Genomic DNA, 25,288 nt, shown 5'->3' on the forward strand with positions numbered 1-25,288 from the left:
AAGAGGATTTACAGCAAAGTGCCGACACTCCCCTCCATCCCACTCTTGCCTTCCTTGGAGGAGTATTGCAAAACACTCATGGAACACTGGTCTCACTGACAACATCATCTAGGAAGATCGAATTCCTATACAGGATCTTGCCTTCCCAGTGCTCCTGGCTCACATCCCACTCGAAGCAGAATTCGGCGATCATCGAGGGTTCCCAGCAAGGATTCACCCCGAAGATGTCAACGTCGCCTGCCAACCGTGAGGCCAAAAATATTGACGGCCTGGCCAAGAAGGCCTATTCTGCTTCAGTGTTGGGCTTGAAGGTGGCTAACTACAACGCGTGCATGGGGGCATACATCCAGTGCCTCATGGAGAAGATTTTGCCTGTCATCCCTGCCAGCAGGTCCTCACGGAAATTAGGAATGAAGCCCACTCTATTGATGGCTGGCTCATCATCTTGGCCTGGCCCTCCCTGGACTGCTCGGCGAAATCCATGACGGCTTCCATCGCACTCAGGAGACATGCCTGGCTCCGTTCCTCAGACCTCAATTCCGGCGCCAAGTCTACGGTCGAGGACATGGCTTTCGATTCCGGCTTGTTTAACAATGACACCGATGAGCAGCTCAATTACAAGCACCGGATGAAGGCTGCAACCAGGAAGCACGGTTGTTTCCACCACTCCATCAGACACCCTTCTCAACGAAGTACGCACTCTTTTGTCCAAGGGCACTATCTTGCCCATTGACTCTGATGAGGCCCCTAAATGCTTCTTCTCCAGATACTTCATGGTGCCTAAAGCTGATGGGGGTATAAGACCAATCCTCAATCTAAGATCTCTCAATGCTTTTTTTGTCATACCGCCAGTTCCGTATCGTAACTCTGGCTTCTATCTTGCCCTTATTGCAACAGGGACTGTGGTTTGCGACCATTGATTTGAAGGACGCCTATTTCCACAAGGGGATTCGAGAGTCACCAGAGTACCAACATATACCACTACAATGTCCTTCCCTTCGGCCTTTCCACAGCCCCGAAGGTCTTCACCAAGTGTATGGCCCCAGTCGTGGCATACCTCCACCAGCAGGGCTCCAGGGTCTTCCCCTACCTGGACGAATGGCTCCTTGCAGCACTTTCCGTGGAAGAGCTCCAAAGAGATGTTGAGTTCACCTTGTCTCTCCTGTCCTCCCTCGGGCTTGTGGTCAATCTGGAAAAGTCACATCTCACTCCATCCCGACAAATCAAATTCATAGGCACCATTCTCGACTCTGAAGGTTATGTCGCCTATCTCTCTTGGGACCATTTCCTCGCTCTCTGCTCCTCCGTCAGGACCTGTCTAGCACACAGACGGGTGAGGGCCAGGGATGTCCAGGTGGCCTTAGGTCACATGGCTTCAACGACGTTCGTGACCCCATGGGCAAGGCTTCGGTTTCAACCATTCCAGTCGTGGTTCCTATTGGTGTTCAACGCCATAGAGGACCAGCCTTCCAAGTGGCTCACCATTCCGAGGCTGGTTGCCCGTTCTCTTCAGTGATGGCTCGACTCACACAACGTCTGCATCAGCGTGCCTTTTTTCGCCTCAGCAGCCCGAGGTCACCCTGACCACGGACACCTCCATGCAAGGTTGGGGAGCCCACATGTCGGGACTACTGGTCAAGGACCAGTGATCCCTGGATGAGCAATCTCTCCACATCAACGCTCTCTAGATGCTGGCAGTGGGGAAGGCCCTGAGAGCATTCGAGACCAGCCTCTCTCGAAAGGTAGTTCAGTTATTGACAGACAACACCACTGTCATGTACTACCTGAGCGAGCAGGGTGCACCAGATCTCGAACCTCACTGGACATCACGCTCCGGATCTGGGACTGGTGCATCCCCAGGTGGATTCTCCTCCAAGCGATCCATTGGCCAGGGGAGGAGAACGAGTTGGCCAACCAGCTCAGTAGATCGTCCACCGTCTTCCACGAGTGGAGGCTCCATCCCGAGACGGTCAGTGACCTCTTCAGTCGGTGGGGAACTCCCCGGATCAACCTCTTCGCAACCACTTGCAACAGCCATTGTCCCCAGTTCTGCTCTTGGGCGCGCAACGAGAACACCCTCGGACACGTGTTTGGCTTCGCTTAGTCAGGAGAGATGCTTTATGCCTACCCTCCGTTCCCACTGATCACCGGGGTGGTGTCCAAGATGACAGCGGACCGCTCAAATGCTATCCTGATCACTCCTTAGTGGCCGAGACAGCCGTGGTTGCCGTCCCTACTGCACCTCTCCAAGAGAGACTTCCTCCATCTTGAGTTCCGTCTCGACCTCCTCACCTTCCAGAGCGGCCAGATTCGGCACGTGGACATAGAGAGCTTGCTGATGATAGCTTGGAGGCTCCGTCCCTAGCATCGCTACCCCCTTCAGTACAGACAGTGATTTTGGCTGCCCAGAAACCGGCTACCCAGAAGTCCTACGCTTCCAAGTGGAAGAAATTTCTTCTCTTCCTCTCTGAGACAGGCCTCTCTCCAGCCCAGGTAACAACGCCAGTGGTGCTGGAGTTCCTGATGGCACTTTTGGATTCGGGGCTGTGCCTCACATCCATTAAGTGCTACCCTTCTGCCATCTGTTCCCATTTCCAGTTTGATGACAAACCTTCTTTTTTTCTGGGACCCTCTTGTGAAGAGTTTCCTGAAAGATTTTGCAACCTTCAACCACCCCCCCCCCCCCGGTCACGGTACTGACACCGGCTCGGAGCTTGGACGCTGTGCTGTCTGCCTTACAATCCAAGCCCTTTGAACCCATGGCCACAACGGACTTGAGATTATTGATTTGGAAGACTGTTTTCCTTGTGGCCATCACCTCTGCCTGCCATGCGGGTGAACTCTGTGCCCTACGGAGGGACCAGCCTTTCCTTAGGTTTCATAAGAATAAGGTTGTCCTCTGCACCGACATTACCTTCCTGCCTAAGGTGGTGTCTGCTTTTCACATGTGTCAAGACATTGTCCTGCCTGTCCTGGCTTTGAACTCCACCACTGAGGTCAAAACGCAGTTTGCACACCTTGGACGTGCAGAGGGCTTTGGCCTCCTATTTGGACAGAACTGCGGGTTCGAGCCGTTCCGAGAGACTTTTCCAGTGCTACTCGGAACTGAAAAAGCGACTGCCTGTGACTGCACAGAGGCTTTCTAAATGGGTGGCTGGTACCATCCACCTCTGCTATGAACTGTTGGGCAGACCACTCCCAGCCAGGGTTCAGTCCCATGCAACTAGGGCGGTAGTGGCATCCTCTGCATTTTTTACTGGGGTCCCCTTGGAGGATGTCTGTAAAGCTTCTGTTTGGTCCCAGCCCTTGACCTTCATTAAACATTACAGACTGGACACCAGGGCCAAACGGGACGCAGCCTTTGGAAGGGCAGTGTTGGTTTCAGGATTACATTGATGGCACTGCATTCTTCTGTTTACATGTTGATTTGAATGTTCTTGTAATACATTCTATCGGTTTACATTGCTGAAATGAATGTCTTTGGCCAAATTGGCTAGGTTTACATCATTTATGTGGTTTACATAGGTCCTGCATGACCTAATATATGGTTTTCTGCTTATGTCTTCAAACTCAGGTTTAAGTACTGTTTATTGAAGTATTAATAACGGGTTCTTTCATCCATTGTGTTATTTATGTACCTTGTGTCTTTCACTTGATGTATGCTATTTATTGAGGTACCAAAGAATGACTGACACAGTTCTTGGTTCAGACAATTTATTGTGATTAATAAACTCACCTTTATTTGAACTTTGATTGGGTCGCATGACACTCCCTCCGCCGCTGACCTAAGCTTGTCTGTCTCAACCCATTTGTATGATTTGCAGAGACCACAAAGAAGGACAGGTTGCTTACCTGTAACGGTATTTCTTCAAGTGGTCATCTACGAATACATACCGTATATACTCGACTATAAGTCAAGAAATTTTTGCCTCAGATGGTCCCCAAAATCCTGGGGTTAGACGTATACAAGGGTCAGTGGGGTCCTCCAACCAAGGGTCTCCCCAATTGGGCTCCCTCCACAAGAGAAAGCCCACCTGGGGCAACACTGGGAAGGGCGCGCGTTCGCCCTGCAGCCTTCTCTCCAGCTGGCCTCCCTCCTCCTGAGAAGGGAAGCCAGCTAGAAAGAAGGCTGGGAAGGGCGCTTAGCCTTCTCTCCAGCTGGCCTCCCTCCTCCTGAGAAGGGAAGCCAGCTAGAGAGAAGGCAGGGAAGGGCGCACGTTCGCCCCTCACAGCCTTCTTTCCAGCCAGCTTCTCTCCTCCTGAGAAGGGAGGCCGGCTAGAGAGATGCCCCCTTAAGTCTGACCCTCAACTTATCCACAGGTCATATAAAAATCCCCATTTCTGGTCCCAAAAGTTGTCTTCGACTTATATTGGCTCAATCTCATGTCACTCACGCAGCATAAATTCAGAACTGGGGAAAGAGTGGGAACACAAGGGGCTTATAAGGGATGGGCAGAGCTACTGCCAAAAAGTTGCAGTTAACTTTGCCCAGTGATTCTAAAAGTTTTCCGAGCAGCACTGAGCAGGCGCAGTACAACCCATTTGTATGTATTCGCAGATGACGATTCGAAGAAATACCGTTACAGGTAAGCAGCCTGTCCATACGCTTGTCCCTCCATATTCGCCAGATTTAGGGGCACAAGAGCCCCGTGAGTATGGGAAAACTGCAAATAACAAAAACACCATCTTTTTACCTGAGTGGACACCTCTCTAGGAATCTCTGGGTCCTCCAGGGCAACTCTGTGGTCAACGTCTGACAGACACTGACCATAGAACTGCACTGGAGGAGTCACAAATGCCTAGTAGAGTATTCTCTCTGGGAATCTCTAGGTCTTTCAGTGCAACATTTAGTTAAAGCTGACCATAGAGTTGCACTGGAGGACCTAGATATTCCTAGAGAGAACATATTAATCAAATCGGCAAATATCAAAGCCGGAAATATGGTGGTATATGAGTGTGTGTGTGTGTGTGTGTGTGTGTGTGTGTATTGAAGTAGTACAAAAACGCATAAATATAAAAGTAGGATCAGTAAAATTAAAGAAACATGTAAAATACTGAAGTTTACATAAAACACAATCTTTAAATGAAAGTAGAAGTAATTTCTAGAAACGGTCATGTAGTTTAAAGGTTTTTAAAGGAAGTACAAAGTATACAACAGAAAAAGAAGAGTATAACAACACTCAAGCAGCGGAAAGTTCATTTATTTATATTTATTTAGATATTACTTCAGTTATAACAGTAACAACGGTAGAATGATAAACATAACTGTACATAAGTGAGACAGGAATATTAAGTTGTAAAATGTATATTTGTATAGGCATAATGTCACACCAATAAAAAATAAATAAATTGGGGGGAAATAACAAAAACTAGGTTTTGCTTTTTGGAAATATATATATGAGAGAAACCATAGATAGTTTAATCTGTGGATATTAATTTTCTAAAAGTATGTGGTTATCAAGAGGTAAAGCAAAAGACATTTCATTTACTTACATGTTCTAGGAGATAACAAATGGAGATGAAGAGCAGTTGGAAGAAAACTGTGAAATCAGTTATGAGGTAAACTGGAATATTCCGTTGACTTTTTTCTTCAATTCTTCAGTTAATCATCACCTTGTTAACCTGTTGAATCCAGTACATAAGGTTCTTCTTTGTGATTTCTGGAACTCATACATATGGCTCTGTGCTGCACCTGTTCAAAGCCCTTTGGAACATCCTAGCAAAGTATTTTAGTGAAAACCCTGCCCACATACCTGCAAATCTGTATGTCTAGGGAAGATTAATCATTCTCAGCCAGTGGAGAAAGAGCCACTTTTAGCCTTCTTAGGTGATGTCCAGATTTTTTGCACTCCATTGCTGCTGCCACTGTAACCAGAAAGTTGGCTTGTCTAAAACATCGGAACGGAGACACACAATCCCGATCCAATTTAGCCACAGTCCATTACACAAGGAACCTCCTTTTTGGAGAGAAGGCCCAAAGGACATTCTCATTGAAACAAGGGATAAAGAAGACCACACCTTCTATTCCAAATCAAAATACAAAAAGACAGACTAAGAAGTCTAAATATTTTCATCCCTTTCACACTTTTTCCTGCCGTAGACATTTCAGGTCTTTCAAGCCTGCCTGGTCTTGATCCTAATTTCCCTCTCTTCCATAGGGAGACCCAAGCAGGATCATAAGGGACCCAGCCCCCTAGAAATAAACCAACATTATGGCTGTCTCCCTCCTAAGTTAGGAAGGAGATTTTTTATTTCACACAAGCATGGTCTCTCTCCTAATCAGTGGGAAGTAAGGAAATGAAATTGAAATGAAATTTTATTTATATACCGCCGTTCCAATGATCACGGCGGTTTACAACAAAATAAGATACATCACAATACAGATTACAACAGCATAAAAACCCATGTACTATTATACAACTATAAATCCATCCTTATTCAAACTAATAAGACAGTCTAAAATTACAATAAATACATTACAACCCATGTCCCAACCGACCCCTAGCAGAAAAAACTAACTACACCCCACTCCTCTATCTTCCTCCCTCTGGAGAGTCCACGACAGCGGGACCAGGCAACAGTCCTTGGCACTCTGCCCTGATGGTGTAGAGGCGTGGACAAAAAGCTCAACAGGACAATAAGTAAGGGTTATACCATAGAATTCAGCCAATAACCAGGGCACTGCTTCTTGCAGTGCTCACCTTCCAAAAGCCTCTCAAAGAACTTAGCAATGTATCAAGCCTATTAGATGCATCGCCTGTTAGATCGGGGGCCACAGAAAGCATCCCTCAAATTAAAAGTTTATGGTAGTATACTCAATCCCCTTTACAGTGTTCAAAAAAGGGAATGGCATTCACCCAATTCTGAAACCTCAAATTTGTGAACAAATTTGTAAAATACAGACATTTCCAGAGGGAAAAAAGGCTCCAGACAGTCCAAGAGCACATTTTCCTAGAGGACTATCTCTTCAGTATAGATTTTTCAAAAACTTATTTTCATGTCCTTGTCCATGCCTCATCATGTACAGTGGGCCCTTGTTATACATGGGAGATCTGTTCCAGGAACACACACACCCTGAGTGTGGAAAAAACCATGGTACCTCAAGCCTCTTTGATTTTAGTGGTGGCACTCTTCCATGCATGGCGCTGTGTGTGTGCCACAGGAACTCACACCATTTTGTCCTCCCGGACTTGCCATCTGTATGAGCTAAACTCCATGGATGGCAAGCCCGTGAATGGTGCTGGCAGACTGTACGTGCCTTCTTTTTTGTCACCAGAATGCTCACTATCAATTCCAGTCCTTGCCTTTCAGGTTGGCCTTGGCTCCTTGGGTATTCACCAAGGTGATGATAGCACCTGACCCACTTGAGACTGCAGGACATCCACATTTTCCTGTACCTAGACTCTATCTTTCTGTTTTTCCTTTTAAGGAGATCAACAAGCCTTTAATGACCACCCTGTCTGCACTCCCAAAACTATGGCTTTGGACAACAAATAAAAACATCATCTTCTCCTGACTCAGAAACTAGTTTAATTGGGTGACTTAGTAGACACCAAAAAGTTGCATTTCATAGAATCATAGAACCATAGAGTTGGAAGAGACCCCTAAGGGCCATCCAGTCCAACCTCATTCTGCCATGCATGAACTCACCATCAAAGCCCTCCCTGGGACAGATGGCCATCCAGCCCCAGAATTATTATGAAACCATACAAACAGATCTGTGACTGCACTGGTATGAAGACTTCCTTGCCTGATGAAGAAGAAGCCATAGAGCTTGCCTCTCTTGAGACAGAATAATAAAAATTAAGAAGGAATATGATAGCACATTCTGTCAGATAAGCAGCTACAACAGTGGCCCTCTCACCTAACACACCCCTGGAAGAAATTTGCAGAGTAACAACCTGGGACACATCTGCCACTTTCACAAAACATTGTAGACTAGATAAATTTGCTTAAACTGGAGAGTCCTTTGCAGAAGGGTGCTCCCAACAGGTTCTGTCAGATTAACTATTTTTTCTTGACATCTTGCTGTCCATGTTCTGTTTACCCTAGCGTAATCCCCATGCATAGATGGCTCCTTCTGCATTGGCTGAGAATGGCACTTTTGAGAACCTACCATGAAGGTCCATTCTTGCCAAGGAGAAAAGAGCATCCAAACCCATATAAGTGTGGCAAGACTTTTTATTTTTCCTCTTTTCTCAGAGGATTTTCTTTCTTCATATTTTTCTTGGCTTTGGAATGAGCTGAGGAGGAGCCAGGGATCCAACAGGAAATACTTTCTTAAGGCATGTGCTCCTTTGCCTCATCTGGGCAGCAACAGGAGTTAACCCATACATGAATGGCTACTACTACTTTGCTAGAAGGTTGCCCAAGTAACCCAATGTATCATTTCTAGGCAATGCAGAATTTTCATCCACTATACCATACCTGTAAGCATCTCATTAGGACCTCAGATTCTGTCTTCTTGCTGTGTGTTTCATTTCTTTATCCTTCTCTGTCTTTTCCTAGTTTTCAGTGTTTTTCTCTTCACTTTACTCCAGATGACTGGGAAAATTTCTTTCTTCCTGGTCTCTGCGAATCACACAAATGGGTTTATTCTGTGCCTACACAGGAATGCTTGGAAACTTCTAGAATCTGGCAAAAGTTAGTTTGCGACCTTCTGCAACTTTTTGGCAGTATCTCCGCCCATCCCATATATAGCCCCTAACGATCCCACTCTTCTCCAGTTCCTTCATTCCACTGTGCTTAGCAGGTAGAGGAACTTTGCTAGCTTGGTTTACTGCGCTATCTGCCTTTCCTTCTGAAATCTCTGGACTACTGACCATTTTTTTCCATTCTTACTGACTAACCTACGGACTTGGTTATCAGTTTACGGCTTGACTACGGTACTCTTGACTACTCTATTTGACCATGGCCTCTTTTAAAAGATGCGCCAAGTGCAGGGTGAAGATCACAACTTCGGATGGACATGATAAATGCGTCCTTTGCTTAGGGAAGACCCATATCCCGAGGGATTGCCCCTATTGTAAGGCCATGCCTACACAGGCCCTAAAAAATAGAAATCAAAAACTGAAGGCTTCCCTTTACGAAAAGGTCCTCCAACCCTCTTCAGCCTCTACTTTGGTTCCTCATTCAGAGCCCTCCATGAGGCCATCCACTTCAGCACCCCAAAGGAAAAATCCCTGAGATCAGGGAAGGATCTTAGTGGAGACACCATGAAGTCCTCCAAGAAGAAGCATGGGGACAAGCAAAAGTCCTCCAGAGCGGCTCTTACCGATCAAGGCCACCCTAGACGGGCTAGATCTGCCTCCCCCATGGCAAAATCCCGTCGTAAGGGCCCGTCCAGCACTGTTTCAGCCCCCCTGCCTGATTCGATGGCCATCGCTACTCTGACCCGACAGCAGTTTCGGCCTCCGTTCCGACCCCCTTGGAACCAAGGGTACTTCTGTCAAGCCATCTTTAAAGGACGACGATCTGCAGATTGCCAACCTTGACCAGAGCTCCGAGTCGGAAGGAGAGATCCGGGATCCTGAATCCCCTATTCTCACTCTCGGTCCCGTTCTCCTCCACGTCAAGACCGGGCCATGCTCAGGACAGAAGCTGATGAGGCCCAAGTTCACGAACAACCTGACCATGATCTTTTTGACCTCTGTCTGGATCTCATCTATGACCATCAAACCAGGCAATATTTCTTGCCCGTGGATGCCACATACCTCCGTCGTAACTTGCCGGGTCCAACCAGTGATGCCCTCGTCACAGACTCAGGGGGGTACTATCCCAATACATTCCAAAGACTCTCACCGGACATGCTTGACCCCTCCTAGAGCTGTTTTGCCTGAATTTGAAGGCTCTCTGGATTGACACTGCATGAGGTCTCGTTCCGGTCTCAGTCGCACTCTGCTACACTTAACTTCGAGGATGACAGATCTTCATCTCCTCAGAGACTTGGTGAGCCTGATGCTTCTTCCGCCATGGATGTTGTCAGATCATTCTCCGACAGAATCATCCGGATGGCATCTGCCCTAGACCTGGAGGTCTCCCAGACTGATGACAATTAGCTCGACCCCATAGAGCGAAGGATCCATGGCTGCACTCCAGCCCCTCCATCTCTGACTTACCTTCCATCCTTGGAAAAGATTGCCAAGAGATCTTGGAACAACTGTGTCACAGTTGCGTCCATGTCACACAAGATAGAAAATCTCTATCGAGTGACACTATCCAGACTGGCTTGGCTTTTTCAACACCAAAGCCAAACTCAGCCATTGTGGAAGGGTTGCAGACAACCTTCACACCACATCCATCTTCTTCTCCTGAGGACAAGGAGAGCAGAAAGATAGACCGTTTGGCCAAAAAAAAAAAAATGCTTCTGCAGTCTTGGACATGAAAATTGCCAACTATGCTGCATGCATGGGGGCCTACATTCAACTCCTAATGGAGAAGATGGAACCGGATATCAGCAAGCTTCCTGAGGACAGGAAAAGACTAGTCTCTGCCCTCCGTAATGAAGCACATTTAGTTGGAGGACAGCAAATCATCTCAGCTAGGCACTCCACTGATTGTGCATTCAAGATTCTGTCGGGATCCATCGCCCTTAAATGCTATGCTTGGCTCCGCTCCTCTGACCTCACCCCATAGGCCAGATTGGCCATAGAAGACATGCCCTTTGATAACTCTGGTTTATTTAACCAAGAAACTGACGTAAAACGTAATTTCCATTATAGGATAAAAACCGCGGTAAAGAAGCATGGCAAGTCTTCATCCTTGGCACGGTCACTGCATCAGAGATATGGATCTCAACGCCCTTGGTATCCTCCACACTAGCACTGGCCGTACCAACAGCAGGATCGTCAATACCAAGTTCAGGACAGACCTGCTCAGCGTCAGCCTTCCCAGTCTTCTGCCTCTTCTGATCGCCGACAACCTTCTCAGCCTAGATACCAACAAGGCTTTAAGAAGGACACTCAAGGCAAGAAAAGATACTGAAGTGTTCCCGTGCTCTCCGGCACCATCTTTGGTGATAGATTAAACCCATACTTTAACACCTGGGCTTCTACCATCTCTGTCTCCTGGGAATTAGACATTGTTCGTAGGGGTTATGCACTTGAGTTCTAAGAGCTCCCACCCACCGGAGCTATTCTTTCCACCATCCCAAAAAGGGACTCTGGTCTTAGACCCATTTTGGACTTGCGTCAATTAAAACGCCTTTATTGTTTATCGCTGTTTCAGAATGGTAACCCTTGCCTCCATTTTACCACTCTTGCAGAAAGACTCCTGGTTCATGACTCTAGATTTGAAAGATGCCTACTTTCATATTACGATTCGGGAAAACCATCAGAGGTTCCTCGTCTTCGCCATCAGTACTGAGATGTTCCAGTACAGAGTTCTGCCATTCGGCCTCTCCATGGCTCTCACAAAATACATGTCACTGGTAGTCTCCTACCCCTCCATCAATAGGGAATCACAGTCTTTCCCTACCTGGATGACTGGCTCTTCACGGCTCCATCCCGAGAGACATTGCTTCAGGACATCCACTTTGCTCTGTTCCTCTTGAACTCTCTTGGTCTCAAAATCAACTTGGACAAGTCAAATCTGACTCCTTCCAAACAAGTCAGATTGATTGGGACAATTCTCAACTCTGAGACTTCCATGGCATACCTGCCACAAAACAGGTTCCAGTTTCTTTGCTCAGTGGTCCAAGCATGCCTTCCACGAAGACGCATACAAGCTCATCTTATTCAGATAGCTATGGGACATTTGGCCACGACCACCTTTGTCACCCCGTGGGCGAGACTCCATTTGAGACCATTGTAATCCTGGTTTCTTTCTGTGTTAGATCCCGTGCGGGATTCTCCCTCCAAAATGCTCACCATCTCGAGACCAGTTCAAAGATCTTTACAGTGGTGCCTCCAGCCCAACAACGTGTGCATTAGGATGCCCTTTCTGCCCCCGCAACCGGTCATCACTCTCACGACAGATACTTCTCTCCAAGGTTGGGAGGCCCACACCTTGAACTTCACCATCAAAGACAAATGGACAATGACAGAAAGCCAGCTTCACATCAATGCATTGGAGATGCATTTCAATTACTCCTCTCCAACAGAGTAGTACTTTTACTGATGTACAACAACACCATCATGTACTACCTCAACAAACAAGGCGGCAACGAAGTCCCAAACCCTGCTGGACATCACACAGAATCTGGGACTGGTGTATCAACCACAAGATCCTTCTCCAGTGCATACACCTGCCGGGAGAAGAAAACGAACTGTCAGATCAGATCAGCATATCTCCCAAACCCTGCTGTGAATGGCGCCTCCATTCAGACACTGTCGCCCTTCTTTCTCAACTGTGGGGACAACCAACAATCAATCTCTTTGCCTCACCTCTCAACAAGCAATGTGTAAGGTTTTGCTCTCAAACTCGCACTACAGGTTCATTAGGAGATGTCTTCCAGCTCAAGTGGACAGAGAGACTGCTTTATGCATTCCCTCCCTTCGCCTTTCTTCAGGACAAGAACATCTCTCCATCTTGAGCGTCGGTCCTGACGGTCTTAGAGTTCCTGATGTCCCTAGTAGACGCTGGACTCTGCTTGACTTCTATCAAATGCTACCTCTGTCATCTGCCCCCAATACCATTTCAAGGACAGACCCTCTCTTTTCAAAGACCCTTTGTTAAAGAGGTTTCTCAGAGGATTCAACAATTTTCATCCTCCATCCTCGGTACCGACATCGGCATGGAGTTTGGACCTTGTACTTTCCTGCTTGGCATCCAAGCCCTTTAAACCCATGGCCACCATAGACTTAAGATTGCTGACCTGGAAAACAGCTTTCCTTGTGGCCATCACCTCTGCTTGCCAGGCGAGTGAACTATGTGCCTTATGGGTGGACCAACTTTATCTTCGTTTTCATAGAGACAAGGTGGTCTTCCATACTGTTATCACCTTCCTGCCCAAGGTGGTGTCGGCTTTCCATATGAACCAGGACTTTGTGTTGCTGACCCTGGCCCCGAACCTGACCACCGACATCGAGCTCCAACTCCATGCTTTGGACATTCGGAGGGCATTGGCCTTCTACCTGGACAGGTTCAATTGACAGTTCATTTAAACAGTTTTGTAATTGTCCTACGCACTGCATATGGCCTGTTTATATGTTTGACAAATGACAATAACAAGTGCACTTGATATGCATAACTTTATTGATGTTAATAAATTCAATTGTTTGAACGTTACAACCTGTATCATGACACTCCCTCCTCCATTGACCTAAGCTCATCAATCTAAACCCATTTGTGTGATTCTTGAGACCACGAAGAAGAAGGACAGGTATTTCTTCAAGTCGTCATCTGCAAATTCACACAAATCCTGCCCCTCGGTGTCCTGCTCATTTTGTTAGCGTTGCTGTCACACCTTGCGCAGCTTATTCAAAACTGGAGAAGAGCGGGAACTTTAGGGGCTATATATGAGATGGGCGGAGCTACTGCCAAAAAATTGCAAAAGGTTGCAAACTAACTTTTGCCAGAGATTCTAGAAGTTTGCGAGCATTCCTGCGCAGGTGCAGAATGACCCTATTTGTGTGAATTCGCAGATGACCACTCAAAGAAATACCATTACAGGTGAGTAACCTGTCCTTCTTTCTACCTTAGGATCCCACCAGGGACACTATGCTGTCTAAAGCATATTTAGGGAATATGTTAGCTGTTGCTGTAAAATCCCACTGTTATATGGACACTGCCACTATCTTTTTTTGTTTGACGAGATGTATATGGTCGCAACTATAAACATTACCAGAATTTTTTGAAACTAATGCTATAGGTTAAAGCTGTTCACCTGAATGCAGATATAATCAGTGTCTATGAAGCAGCAGCTGAAAGTAAGGCTTTTTATGTTGGACATTGATTTCAATTTGCTTGGGGGAGGGCTCTTTAATGTTGAATTGTCAATTTGCAATTGATTCAATGGATCTGCTCTAGTCGGAATTAACTGTTGGATTCAAGCCTGTGACCCCCTTCTCCAAATAACACATTAGTTTAAATGGTGAATCTTAGACAGAGTAGTCTCCATAACATTGCTGGTGACAAATCGGCCTGTGTATCTAAATGTGCTCCTTAATATTCAGTTGGGATTTCTCATTTGTCTCTAGACACAAATGTTTCCTTCTCCGTTTTAGGATTTAATGCTGCCTGAACTAGACACTCCTCCTCTGCCTCTTTACACTGCACCAGTGCTACCTGTTCTTGGAGAACTCGTACCAGTGAAAGTAACACATGTTATATTACCTAATGAGGTACTGTGAAACATTTCCCAGTAAATACTGCTGTCAGATTTGTGTTTGTTTCCTTTTGCATAAATGCATCAGAGGGCATACAGTGAGTTTTTTTAAAAAATACTATTGTTCATTGGATGTTCTGGTAACATCCAGAGAACTGGTAACCTATAAATCTGATTCCCTTGAGTAGCTCAGTCAAAATCAAGGCTACCTAGTGACCAAAAATGAATCAGACTTACTTGACAAAAGGCAAGTAATCACCAACAATTAAATTCAGTCCTGACATGTTTTGGCAGTCAGTGTCTTTCAAATTGAGCTAGTGTATCGTAGTGATTTGAATGTTGGACTAGGACCCTGGGACACTAAGGCTTGAATCCTGGCTTAGCCATGTAAACCCACTGGGTGACTTTGAACAAGACACACTCTCAGCCTCAGGATGGCAATGGCAAACCTCCTGTGAAGAAACTTGCCAAGAAAACCCCTTAGGGTCGCCGTAAGCCAGAAACGGCTTGAAGGCACATAACATCCAACAAAGGCCTTTAATATTACTGTTACTTTAATTTCTGTCAGCTGTTCCACTCAGCAGTCTAGCTGTGGTATTTTGTGCTACCTGTAGCTTTAGAGCTGTCTTCAAGGGCAGTCCCACATAGGGTGCATTACAGTAATCTGGTTGGGGAAGTTACCAATTCATAAACTAGAGAGGCTACATTATCACTGGCAAGGAAAAACCATAGCTGATACACTGGCATAAACAGATGGCAGGCTTTCTAAGTCACTTAAGAGTCCACTTGAGCTCCCAGTGACAAAGAAAGAGCTAGGAGTATTCTTAGGCCAGTGATGGCAAATCTATGGCACGCGTGCCAGAGGTGGCACTCAGAGCCCTCTCTGTGGGCACATGCGCCGTCGCCCCAACACAGAGTTTTTTACTAGAAAGCCAGAGGAACATGGCACTTTGCAATTAATATGTGGGTTTTGGGTTGCAGTTTGGGCACTCGGCCTCGAGAAGGTTCACCATCACTGTCTTAGGCTATGCACCTGCTCCTTTATGGGTGTTCAGAAAAGGCCATTTACCAAATTGTTGGACCCAGGAATATACTGTGAATTCCCAAACTGTATCCAGATCAGCGAACTACAGGCTTTGCCAACATCTGTAGTTAAAACCAAAATGTTTTTCCCATGAATTCTTGAAGGTCAAAACTTCCCACTGAACATTATCAGAGAAGGTTCACCAACTGAACATTTAATTTCAGTAACTAATGAAAGCACCCTCATTTTGTTTGTAAAGCATTTCTTGAAGACAGTTTACATATTATAACAGCATTCTGTTGTTGCTCCTGTGTTATCAGAAAGAAATTTCTGCCAGTCAAAAAATGTTTGTTTGCATTCTTAATGGTTTTTTGTGTTTTGTTTTTTGTTTGTTTGTTTTGTTTTTGCTAATCACAAGAGTGTGGTGTCTGTTATATTTATTTATTTATCAAAGTTACCTTTTTGGAATTTATACATTTTTTGATATAATATTTTGATGTACTTTAAAGCCACGTGTGGTTGAATCCTCACAATGATTCTGTGGATAAGGAGGGCCGACTACTTTATTAAATTTAGCTCTTTTTAAATAGCCATGTTTAGAATGACACCCAATACTCCTTGGGAGATTGCCTAAGAAGATATAGGTAGATGCCATACTCTCAGCCTTCCAATATTTGTTCTATTTACATTTACTCATGGGATTTTCGTTTGCTTCATGCTATTTGAGAACTGTAATACATGTGAAATTGTACAATTAGACTCCCACTCTTTAAAAATGCAGGACTAGATCATTGCAGGTGGGCAATAATGCTTTCTGCTTCTCCATGAATAAATACATTTCCAATCATGTAACATTTTGATACATTTTTTTGTTACAGGTGTTCATTTCCCTTGTTCAGTCAGGCAGTGTCAACAAGCATAATAATGAAGAGAACAGAGGATTTTTTGAAAATGTAGATGAAGCTTTGAGCCATTATAATCAGAACATAGAGTCCATTCCTTTCCTAACTGATTTTCGAAAAGGTATCTAGTTCTTAGGAGTTTATGAATAAAAAATGAATGACATTAAAACATGCTGAAAAGCTAAAGGCCAGTTCTAAAAGAATTATAGATACAATGTTATATACTAGTTAGGGTCCAAGAAACTCAGTAAGTGACCATAGGCCAGTAATGTCTGATTCTTTTTCTCTTACTGACCTGTCTCACAGGAAGGAAATGGCTTACTTGTATATACACAACCATAAGTCGACCTACTGTATAAGTCAAGGCTAGGTTTTGGGGCCAAAATTATGGATTTTTATATGACCCGTGAATAAGTTGAGGGTAAAACCTAAGGGTGTGTAACAGAATTGAAAGGATGAAAAAAAGGAAAACAATGCCAAAGAACTTACAGAATTCCAGCAGGCATAACTGTTTGTGCTTACCCTAAAGGCTGGCCGGATGAGAGAGCAGAGGGAGGTCAGTGCTTCCAGAACAGATTACACTCTTGACTTTCACCAGGAAATGCTTCCTTTTTAAATAAGAGTTCAAGTATAATAAATACATTGACCCATGGATAAGCTGACCCAGGTTTTTGGGGTCAATTTTTTGACTAAACCTTCAAGATTTACACATGAGTATACATAATTTACTTGATCTCACTGAATGAAAGACAAAATAAAAGAAACTATTCATGATTAACCTTGAAATGAGGTCTCATTTGCATTCAGAATTAAATGGATAAATGAAGCTTCCTCAAAACTATTCATTTGTACATATTGCTATTAAAAGAGCAAAGAAATGTCAGCCGTGTGAAATTTTAAGTTTCAGATTCAGAGATGATTGTACTATTATGTGGCAAAAAATCCATATTGGAGCAGTCCTGTTCTGAAAGCATCTAATGGTGAATTTTTGGTTCCATCAAACTATGTAAAGTATTGGGGGCGAGGGAGAATGGTGTCTGGTCAACCCTCCACACTTGCTTAGTTAGGGGCGCAGGACCCACATGAAAATGGGGAAAATGCGAATATCATAAGCCTCCTTCCATGCCAACCCACCCCCACACCTACTGCTCCACCTCACATCTTATGCCAGCTGTGCCAATATTGCACTTGTTGTTTGTTTTGTTATAGCTGTTTATTTTTTCTAATCTACTACCTGATCCTAGATATGTCACTATGAAAGGGAGAGAATGAAGTTGGTGTTGCTGAAAACCAGCTAAGTGATCCCATAAAAGAAGACATGGTGCAGAATCTGTGCTGTAAAATAGGCAACACTTTAAATTGCTGTAAAGTTTAAATATTTAATTATGTGGTGTTCCTGCTTTGTAGACATGCCTTGTCTTGCCAAGTATAGCGATGAGTTATGGTATCGTGCAAAACTGCTCAATATTAGTGAGTTCCAGCCTCTTTCAATTCTGGTGCAATTTGTCGACTACGGATCAACTGAGACATTGCCCACGAGCAGGTAAGCCCATATTTCATACACCTACTTTTCCCAAAGTGGAGAACGTAGTTGAGTGAGGTAGTTCTTCTTGCTGCTCCAGAAGGCAGGACCAATCAGTCAGGTGTTGGAAGTGCCATCTCAGGTTACGGAAGTATTTCCTGCTATCAGTTTCCACATAGCTGCATATTACACTAATTTCAGTGTTTCTTCATCAATAGGAGGCTATTACAATGGACACTTGGTTTCTAAAACTGCAGTTCATGATTACATAGTAGTCATTTGGATGCAGCCTCATGACCATAAGGAGTGTCATGACATAGGGAGTATCACATCAGAGGCATCTGAAGAGGTGAGGGTCATGCCAAAGAGGAGAGGTGGACAGCCCTCCCAATGGCAGCATCAGCCCTGGATTATGGATCAATATTATGGTGTGAAACAAAGGTCCAGGGCTGCGACCAGGTGGCTGCTCTACAAACTTCCTGCAGCGAGATGCCTCTCAGGAAGGCAGAGGATGCAGCCATAGCGCTGGTGGAATGGCTGCAGATTTGAGCTGGGGGTTCCTCCCTTTTCAGCTCATAGGAGAGGGAAATGGTGAAGGACACCCATTTCTAAAAACACTGTTGAAAATTGGAATCCCTTCCTATGGGAAGAATAGCAGGCAAACTGGTGGAGGAGGGTTGAAATGGGGTCATCTGTCTACATATAATTCCAGAACATGTCTGATGTTGAAAGAGAGTGGTCTTTTCAAAGTCAGTGGAGGGGTTTTCATCAAGACCGGGAGTATGATGTCTTTATTCAGATGGAAGTATGAAATCACCTTTGTGGTGGTGGTGGGACTATAAGTGCAGCAGAGTTCACCTACTCGCTGCACTGATGTTATGTTTATAATGAACACAGTTTTCCAGGTGAGGAGGCGAAGGTCACATAAACGAGATGCTCAAAATGTTCCTCTGTGGGTTGGGAAAGGACAGTCTAGTTGCCTTAATGAAGTAGGACCCAGACCTGGGGGACCAGGGATGTTGGAAGTAGGAGGGTTTGTCTATTGTCTTGGGAGTAGGCAGAAATGGCCGCTAGGAAACATTGAAGATTGGAAATTGATAGGCTCCTGTCAGAGGGGGAGAGAAAGAGTTTGAGACCATGTCAAAGTCGTGCCTGGGACGAAGAAATCTGACATGAAGAAAGAGAGAAAACATTGCAGTTCGTACTGTAGGAGCATTGGATAGAGAGGTGCCTGACTGCTGTGATGATCATCTGTACGGGTAGAGGTAAGGAAGTCAGAGAAAGAGTCTCCATACTGTCAGATTGCATTCAAGAGCCGGCTGTTGAAATCAACCATCATGAATTGTCACCAGATCCGGATGACATGAAAGACAAATGTGTTGGAAAGATAGAGGAAGGGGGCAAACCATGGTTGCCACAGCCATCATGAGATGGCCAGGATGCATTTTCCTCTCCCTTCAAATGTATTGCCATAATGGTGATAGATCTGTGGACACACCAGTTCCAGAGGTGGAGAAGGGTCTTGGACCCCATTTGTATGACTGTACTGGCTGTTACTACCTGGGTTATCTTGCCCCTTAAAAAGTGTTTAAAAGCCTTGAATGCCTTTTTGCCTGCAAGCATTATGGAGGGTATTGATGGAGAGGGGTGTTCCTGTAGCGATCCAGTAACCCTGAACTGAGGCCTGACATGTGCTCCTCATCCTTCAAAGGAGCGTCTGTTATGGTGGTGTGGGGGTGGGGGAGAGGGGAAGCATCCTGGTCTGCATGTTTCTGGGTTGCAGCAACCAGACTATCAATTGATGGACAGACCACAGTATCGTGAGAAGGAGATGGGGAGAATTTGTGCAAGGGTTGAATTGGGACAAGAACCATCCCTGCAATGGGCACATGCAAAGGTGTGCACCTGTTCCTTTTCCTTCTCAGCCTCCAGTTGCCTTGCTGGAGGCCAGGAACGGCGTGGGGGGGGACCTTCACCACTGTTCAGCTTCCTTTCCGGAGACTGCTGGAGGCTGGGGATGGCGCAGGGGCAGGAGGAGGAAGAGGAGCACACCTGTTTTTCCTCCATCATGACATTTCCCGGCCTCTAGTTGCCTCTCTGGAGGCAGCTAGACCACAGAGGGAGGAAGTGGAAGAGGTGTACAGCTGTTCCTCCTCCTTCCCAACTCTTCTCGGCCTCCTGTTGCCAGAGGCAACTGGAGGCTGGGAATAACACAGAGGGAGGAAAAGAATTCTTCCCGGCTTCCATATCTCCATTTGCCTCTCCAGAGGCAGTGGGAGGCCATGAACAGCACAGGAGGAGGAAGAGGCACACACCTATTCCTTCTCCTTCGTAACCCTTTCTAGCCTCTAGTTGCCTCTCCAGGGGCTGGCGGGGGGACCTCCCCGACTCCAAAGGCAGCTGGAGGCAGGGGACAGCATAGCGGGGGAGGAAGAGGCATACAGCTGAAGTCCCAGGAGGGCGGAGGAAGTTGTCCCATCCCAGAAGTCCAGCCCCTAGAGGGCAGAGGTCCCGCCCTTGGCACCAGGTAACACCTGGTGCTGGAAAACCTTTTAGTTTGGGCACTGAGTCCCTAAAAGGCTCACTATCATTGTTCTAGAGGAGGCAGAGGAGATTTAGTGATGTCATCTTCTGAGGGAGAGTCCTGTTGGGTGTGTAAAGGAGAGCCCTAGCCTGGTTGGATAACTGAGGCAGATTCTTGCCTCATGTACCAATCCGGCCTGATCCACTGCCAGTGGACAGGAGAATAAACATCTGGAACCCATTGTATGCTTGCATTTTTTTATTTTTGTGATAGAGTTTCTCAATCTCAATGAGTGACATTCTGAAAGCCAGTGGAGTGGTCTGGAGTTTGAAACAGTGTCTGTACTACAGGAAGAAGGTGGTATCGATGTGGTCTGTACCAAGTGTTGTGAGACTGTAAGGTGCTTCTTGCCCGCTTTAACCTTGGGTGTCAGATCCTGGCTTGATCTTTCTAGATGTGGTTGGGCTGGGCCTAGCAGGGGGTACTCAGTAGTGGGCAAGTGTCATAAGTCATGAAAAGTTATTTTTGTGCACCTGTGGCATAAAGCTTTGCAGTGTACACAAGAAGTGATGTTTTGAGATTCTCCCAAACAGAAAGCTGTGAGAGTGCTCATCATCATTTGGGATTTTGGCATCGCATGTGGTGCAATTTTTTAAATGAGTTGAGGACATGGCTGTTCATAAGAGGAGCCCATAAAAAATGTCTATGAGAGGATGAAGCTTACTGTACTGTAGACTCAATTTTTTGTTTATTTAATTAATTTTTATCTTACCTTAATTAATAACGCCACTAGCTGACATTTGTAAGGCTGCATCATGAGCCTTGAGCTCCATGTTTGCTAGTGATAAGAACTGCCTTTCCCCTCACAGTTCAGTAAATAAGTCTTTATTTCAGAAAACACAGATGTTAGCAGGATGATGTCCACATACAGAAATGCCATGATCCACCAATATTGACATAACATTAACTATGTCCCACTCCAAATTTTTGCTGGCTTCATCTTGATTCATTCTTTCTTCCATTCCCCCTTCATTTGCATGCCCCCCCCATTACTGACCTGTTCTCATCTTTATTTTCTGTTTCCACCAACTTAGAAAATTCCTCCTTTGCACATCTGCACATTCCTGCATCAAGTCACAAGCACCCCTTTGAACCACCACAAATTATTTGTACTAGTACTATACCTCCCATCACTCATATCCCAATGAACTATAACATCCATATAGTAACTCTCTTACATATCTGAAACATTAAACATGCTGTATATTGCAGCAACCACAATAACAGTCTTATGACAGAATGTGCCAGATTGTGGCAGCTAGGCATTACAAAAATGACAAGTCCCAAAACCCCAAAAGCCTTTGTTACAGTCAACAGACTATTAGGCAGCTCATTAAATACATTCTAAAGCAAAAATATTCAAAATACTTGCTAATAATATACCACTTCCTAAATAAGTTAATTGGTATAGAGAAACATAAAAACAAGTTTAAATATTTAATTGGCCGTTTCTTTTTTTTAAAAAAGAATTGTGATGTCCCCCTTTAGTAATATCATAAAGCACTAACATGCCATAATTAACAAATGATATAAAATGTTACACATAATAAAAAGCATTAATTAAAAGTTATGAAAACTACATTAAAAATAGGCAACATTTTAACCATTAGACAGATCCATTTAGTCAAAATCTTACAGGTTTTAGGAGCAGAAAAGAAAAAATCTTCTGTTAAGCTTTTATCAGAATCATCTAGCAAATATTCCAAATACCAATGCAGAGCTCCTCTTGGGAATATAGATAGGAGAGGTATAAACTGATTACAGCCTCGCATCCTTCTAAAATAGTGCAAGAGAAAGGACATGAGTTGCAGACTACAAAAACCTCTGCGCATGGGCAAATATGATCCTTCTTCATGGTCTCTGTGAATCATACAAATGGGTTGTACTGCGCCTACGCAGTTCAGCTCAGAGCCTTCTGGAATCACTGGGCAAAGTTTATTTTGCAATTTTTTGGCAGTAGCTCTGCCCATCCCATATAAGTCCCCTGCCTTCCCACTCTTTCTCCAATTCCTTTTTTTCTGCACCTCTAGGAACCTCGCTTGTGAATCGGTTCAGTAGAATCTGATTTAATTCTGACTTTGGCTAGTTTTTGACCATTCTTCACTCTTCTGCAACTTTGACCTTGTTCTGACCAGTTGGCTTGTTTTGACTTTGGCTTGGATTTCAATTCGGATAAGATGTCACCACCGTTCAAGGCTTGTGGCACGTGCGGTGGTAAAATCCCTGAAAAGGTTAATCACACCACTTGCCTTCTTTGCCTCGGGGAAGGACACAATCCTAAGACTTGTGCCCAGTGCCAGTTGCTGACTCCACAAGCCAGGAAAAACCATGAGGCTGCTTTGTATAATCAGGCGCTCCAGCCTCAGCAGACTACCCAGTTTATTTCAGCCCCTCCACTTTTGGCTTCTGTGGATAAGGCTGCCCCAGGCACCTCTGGGTCTCCCTTAAAGCTGCCTGCTGCCACTTCAGCTTCTCTCCGAAGCCCATGCCATGATTATGAGTCTGAAGGAGCTTGGCCGAAAGCCAAGAGCTCTGGACACCAACCCGAACCCGAAGGAATGCGGTCTAAAGGCAAGGACAAGTCAAAGTCTGCTTAAAAAATCCAAGCACGTGGGCAGAGGTTACTCAAATCTCTCCCTTGTCATGGACGGATCATTTTCTGGTCGAGGCAGGTATCAAGGCTTCTACCCGGATCCCTCCCGGGGGCGGCGGACCTATTCGGATGGTCCACCCTCGCAGGCTGATGGAACCTAATAGGTTCCAAGAAGCCCTAGAGGGGTTTATGGTTGGAACTGACGGTGATGCTGTTGATGCCCTGACTAATATCTGGGATACTGATCTCTCCAGGGCTATACACAGCATTGCTCCCAAGCGTCCTTTCAGGCCTGCTCCCAAAAAACAACCTTGGTATACGGAAGATCTCAGGTTGTGGAAGCGGGCTCTGCAACGACTAGAGCGCCGCTGGCGGAAACACCAGCGCTTATCCAACAAGACACTCCTAGAGTCTCAATTGAAGGCCTACGGAGTGGCGATAGGTGCAGCAAAGCACTCTTTCTTCTCTGCACGTATCGCGTCCGCAGAGTCCCGTCCAGCAGAGCTGTTCAGGGTAGTGAGGGAGCTTACTCGGCTACCCCCTGCCCCGAACCCTATTCTGGAACCATCTAAAGCCTGTTGTGACGAATTTAACAACTTCTTTGCGGATAAAATCTCTCGGATAAGGGCTGATCTTGATGCCAGCATTAGTTCAGAATCTAGAGTAGAGGTGTCCAGAGCTTCCGTGGAATTGGTTAAACTGGATCACTTTGAGTCTGTCTGTACCGAGGATGTGGACAGGATTCTGCGAAGTATTAGGAAGACAACTTGCTCTCTCGATCCCTGTCCTTCATGGCTGACAGCTCAAGGGGGAACGGTTGTGACTAGTATGTTACACCGAATTATCAATACATCTTTCAGGGATGGGCAATTTCCATCTGCATTAAAGACGGCCATAGTAAAACCTCTATTAAAAAAGCACTCCCTTGACCCCCTAATTCGGAATAATTATCGGCCTGTCTCGCTGCTGCCATTTTTAGGGAAGGTGATCGAGAGGGCAGTTGCCTTTCAGCTTCAGGGACTCCTGGATGAAACGGATTATCTCGACCCATTTCAAACCGGCTTCCGAGCAGGCTATGGAGTTGAGACTGCCATGGTCGCCTTAGTTGATGATCTCCGTCTGGGCATGGACAGGGGAAGCGTGTCCCTGTTAGTGCTTTTGGACATCTCAGCGGCCTTCGATACCATCGACCATGGTATCCTTCTGGATCGCCTGAGAGAGTTAGGTATTGGGGGCTCTGCTTTGCAGTGGTTCCGTTCCTACCTCTCGGGCAGATTCCAGATGGTGGAGCTGGGGGACTGTCGTTCCGACAAGAGGGCCGTTATATCTGGGGTCCCTCAGGGAGCGATTTTGTCCCCTATGCTATTTAACATTTACATGAAGCCGCTGGGAGAGATCATCCGGAGACATGGGGCGCGGTGTTATCAGTACGCTGATGACACCCAAATAGTCTTCTCTATGTCTCCGACTGATGCAGTAACTAAGGATGGCATCTCTCCTCTTGATGCCTGCTTGGAGTCGGTAATGGGTTGGATGAGGGAAAACAGACTCAGAGTGAATCCAGAGAAAACGGAAGTACTGGTGATAGGTTCTCCTGGTCCAGGTAAGAAAGTTTTTCCACCTGTCCTGAATGGGGTCACGCTCCCTGTGAAGGACTCGGTTCGCAGTTTGGGGGTGCTCCTTGACTCGTCGCTCCACCTTACATCTCAGGTGGATGCGACGGTTAGGAGCACCTGTTATCAGCTTCGGCTGATACGCCAACTGCGACCCTTCTTGGACCGGGGGGACCTTGAAACCGTTGTACATGCTCTGGTAACCTCTCGACTAGATTTCGGTAATGCGCTTTACATGGGGCAACCCTTGTACCAATCTCGGAAGCTTCAGTTAGTGCAGAATATGGCAGCAAGGCTGGTCACTGGTTGTTCCAGGGCCAGCCATATAACACCTGTTTTGAAAGATCTTCATTGGCTGCCTATTCGCTTCCGGGCCGAATACAAGGTGTTGGTTATTACCTATAAAGCCCTATATGGCTTGGGCCCAGGGTACTTGGAGGACCGCCTCTCCCCATATAGTCCGCCCCGCACTCTTAGATCAGGAGAAAGACATCTGTTGATGGTTCCAGATGTCCGTTACGCTGTCACGAGGAGGGCTTATTCTGTCTCAGCCCCGAGACTCTGGAACGCACTCCCTAATGAGCTCCGCATGTCCACTTCCCTTGATGTTTTCAAGAAAAACTTGAAGACTTACCTTTTTCGTCAGGCATTCCTCCCATGAACGTTGGTGTTATTTTTCTCCCCCTGAATGTGACTTTTTTTTCCATCCTGTCAGCCTTGTAATTGTATTGTTGGTTTTATATTGCTATTTTATTGTATATTGTGTTTTTAAATTGTTTTTATT

General features: G+C 45.6%; 1 protein-coding gene across 4 annotated transcripts in view; it reads left to right on the top strand.

Annotated features, from left to right (window-relative positions):
- The window catches only part of RNF17 (ring finger protein 17), a 111,728-nt gene that overhangs the window by 80,082 nt on the left and 6,358 nt on the right, over positions 1-25,288 (top strand). For all 4 annotated transcript variants that reach the window (XM_042461114.1, XM_042461115.1, XM_042461117.1 and 1 more), the window contains 4 exons: positions 5,503-5,559; positions 14,166-14,282; positions 16,169-16,313; positions 17,600-17,735. In XM_042461114.1, coding sequence (XP_042317048.1) covers positions 5,503-5,559; positions 14,166-14,282; positions 16,169-16,313; positions 17,600-17,735 — 455 coding nt within the window. The remainder of the gene's footprint in view (positions 1-5,502; positions 5,560-14,165; positions 14,283-16,168; positions 16,314-17,599; positions 17,736-25,288) is intronic.

The sequence above is a fragment of the Sceloporus undulatus genome, chromosome 3, assembly GCF_019175285.1.
Source record: "Sceloporus undulatus isolate JIND9_A2432 ecotype Alabama chromosome 3, SceUnd_v1.1, whole genome shotgun sequence".
Taxonomy (NCBI): Eukaryota; Metazoa; Chordata; class Lepidosauria; order Squamata; family Phrynosomatidae; genus Sceloporus; species Sceloporus undulatus.